The sequence below is a fragment of the Dipodomys ordii genome, unplaced genomic scaffold (genome assembly GCF_000151885.1).
Source record: "Dipodomys ordii isolate 6190 unplaced genomic scaffold, Dord_2.0 Scaffold10, whole genome shotgun sequence".
NCBI classification, from domain to species: Eukaryota; Metazoa; Chordata; class Mammalia; order Rodentia; family Heteromyidae; genus Dipodomys; species Dipodomys ordii.
Window position 1 is genome coordinate 409,233 of NW_012267226.1, and position 2,914 is coordinate 412,146.

The window sequence follows — 2,914 nt, forward strand, 5'->3', positions numbered from 1 at the left end:
AACAGGTAACTAGCTAGCATGCATTTCGATTCCTGAGTACCACATACACAGAAAAGGCCAGAAATAGCACTGTGGCTCAAGTGGTAGAGGACTAGCCTTGAGCAGAAGAAGTTCAGGGACCATGCCCAGGCCCTGAGTTCAATCCCCAGGCCTGGCATGTACGCATGCACGCACGCATGCATGCATGCATGCATAAATAAATAAATAAATAGGATGAGCAAAAGATTAGACAGTTGTCTCTACTTCGTAGTTTGCTGTTGACTTGCGTGTGCTGCTGCCTGTGTTTTAAGAGTTCTCCGTGGGGAGCTCTTAGGACACGTTTATCTTCTTTGGAACTTCATGTAGTTGGTCTAATACATAAAGCAGCCAAGACCGTCAGATCCTCCTTGTTGCCATTGATAAGTTTATCAGCTCTCAAGCCACAGCTTTGTGTACATTTTTTGTGTATTTTTGTCTGGGCCTTATGGGTAGGCCTCAGACATTCCACAGCTACCTGGAAGACATTATCAACTACCGCTGGGAGCTTGAGGAGGGGAAACCCAACCCCCTGAGAGAAGCCAGTTTCCAAGACCTGCCTCTTCCTACCCTTGTGGAGATTCTGCACCACCTCTGTGATTACCAGCTAGATGCAGATGATGTCTTCGATCTACTCAAGGTGCTTCCCTGAAAGCCCTTTCTCTAGCGAAGTAAAAACCCAGTAGTTGAGAATGGAGCTTTGAAATCAGAGCCTAGACACTGTCCCTAAGCTTTTTTGCTCAAGGTTAGTGCTCTACCACTTGAGCCACAGTGCTGCTTCTATCTCTTAGTGGTTAGTTAGACATAAGAGCTCTTGGATCTTTTTTTGGAGGGTGTGGTAGGAATTTGAACTAGGGCCTGGACATTGTCCCTGAGCCTTTTTTGTTTTGTTTTTGTTTTGCTCAAGGTTAATGCTTTACTACTTGAGCCACAGTTCTGCTTCTGGCTTTTTGGTGGTTAATTGGTGATAAAGAGGCTCATGGCCTTTCCTGCCTGGGCAGGCTTTGAGTCATGATCCTCAGACCTCAGCCTCCTGAGTAGCTGGGATGACAGCATGAGCCACTGATGCCCGGCTGGAAGGTGTCCGGGTCATACAGGATTAGACCTGGTGATGACTTCTAGTCCTTTCTTGGTCGTGTCATTTAGAAGTAGTCTTCGTTCAGGACTCCAGCCTAGGTCAGGCCCTGGGGTAAATTGGGAGTCTCAGCTGGAGCAGAATGTTGCTGTGGGTTCTGACTGAGCTTCCATAGTGGATTACATGGGACAGACCCTTAGAACATCTTATCCTACCCACTACCTTTTGTGTATGTATAAAGTAAATCTAAACCAGGTAGTCAGACCATTCATTGGAATTCTCCATTTTTGGAGGGGTGGGAGCCGTGGTTGGGGTAAGGAACATTTCAAGCATTTCTATATCTTGTTCTTCGAAGAAGGTACCCCCATCCCATTCTGTGTTTTATCTGCCCAGATGGAAAAATGATATCCTGTACTTGGCATTTTGAAACAGGTGATAGGTTCGTGTATTGAAGTTTTCTTCCATTTATTTAGTTCATTGTTTTCCCCAACCCTCCTTCCTTTTCTGCCAAGAGTCTGGATGCAGACAGTGTCCGTGTAGAACCTCTAGGGGAAGACAATTCAGGGGCACTCTACTGGTATTTCTACGGAACACGAATGTATAAAGAGGATCCGGTACAAGGGAGGTCTAATGGAGAACTCTCCTTGAGCAGGTAAAGTCTTCAGTGTCAAGGCTGTAATAGCTACATGTAAAAATGTCTTTAAAGTTACATGCATCAGTGCTGGGTTGTGGCTTAAGCCATAGAGCACCACTTTGCAAACCTTACGCCCTAGACTCAAACCCTGGTACCACACATACATAAAAGAAGAAAGCTCATACAAACAAAGAAAGCTAGAACTTTATTTTCTAATGAGGGGAATTAACTGTATCAGCATTCTTGAAGGGAGAGTAATTTCATATACAAATAAAAAAGAGCAGGGCACCAGTAGCTCACACCTGCTATATTTCCAGACATGTTTAAAATATGTCCCAATCAATCTCACCCCTTATATCAATTTCCTTTCCCCCTTCTCCCCTTCCTACCATCCCAAAACAATTTCAACATGCTTCCTTGTTCAATTTTCATAGCTGCAAACCATCTCTTTCAATCAAATTTATACCCTTTCAAAATATATTTCAAAATTATGCACCCTCGGCCTCTTCCTCTCGGTCCCATATTGAACTTGAGTTGGAAGAGGCGAGTCCGGTCTCAAAATGTAGGTAAAACCGCCGCCTGGTCGCCCCCAGCCTGACTCTGGCCGTCGCTGCCGTCACCGGGGGGAGGAGGGCCATGATCCAAAGGAACCAGAGCAGCTGCGGAAGCTGTTTATTGGTGGTCTGAGCTTCAAAACTACAGATGATAGTTTAAGAGAACATTTTGAGAAATGGGGCACACTCACAGATTGTGTGGTAATGACAGATTCTCAGACAAAACGTTCCAGGGGCTTCGGTTTTGTGACTTATTCTTGTGTTGAAGAGGTGGATGCAACCAGGTGTGCTAGACCCCACAAGGTTGATGGACGTGTTGTGGAACCAAAGAGAGAGGTTTCTAGAGAGGATTCTGTGAAGCCAGGAGCCCATCTAACAGTGAAGAAAATTTTTGTTGGTGGTATTAAAGAAGATACAGAAGAATATAATTTGAGAGACTACTTTGAAAAATATGGCAAGATTGAAACCATAGAAGTTATAGAAGACCGGCAGAGTGGAAAAAAGAGAGGATTTGCTTTTGTAACTTTTGATGATCATGATACAGTTGATAAAATTGTTGTTCAGAAATACCACACTATTAATGGGCATAATTGTGAAGTGAAAAAGGCCCTTTCTAAACAAGAGATGCAGTCTGCT

At 44.2% G+C, this 2,914-nt stretch overlaps 1 protein-coding gene across 1 annotated transcript in view; it reads left to right on the forward strand.

Moving 5' to 3' along the window:
* The first annotated feature begins 2,284 nt into the window (after positions 1 to 2,284).
* LOC105980557 (heterogeneous nuclear ribonucleoprotein A3-like) overlaps positions 2,285 to 2,914 on the forward strand; it is a 34,113-nt gene continuing 33,483 nt past the window's right edge. Inside the window, 1 exon segment of the mRNA XM_013009447.1 lies at positions 2,285 to 2,911. Coding sequence (XP_012864901.1) covers positions 2,285 to 2,911 — 627 coding nt within the window.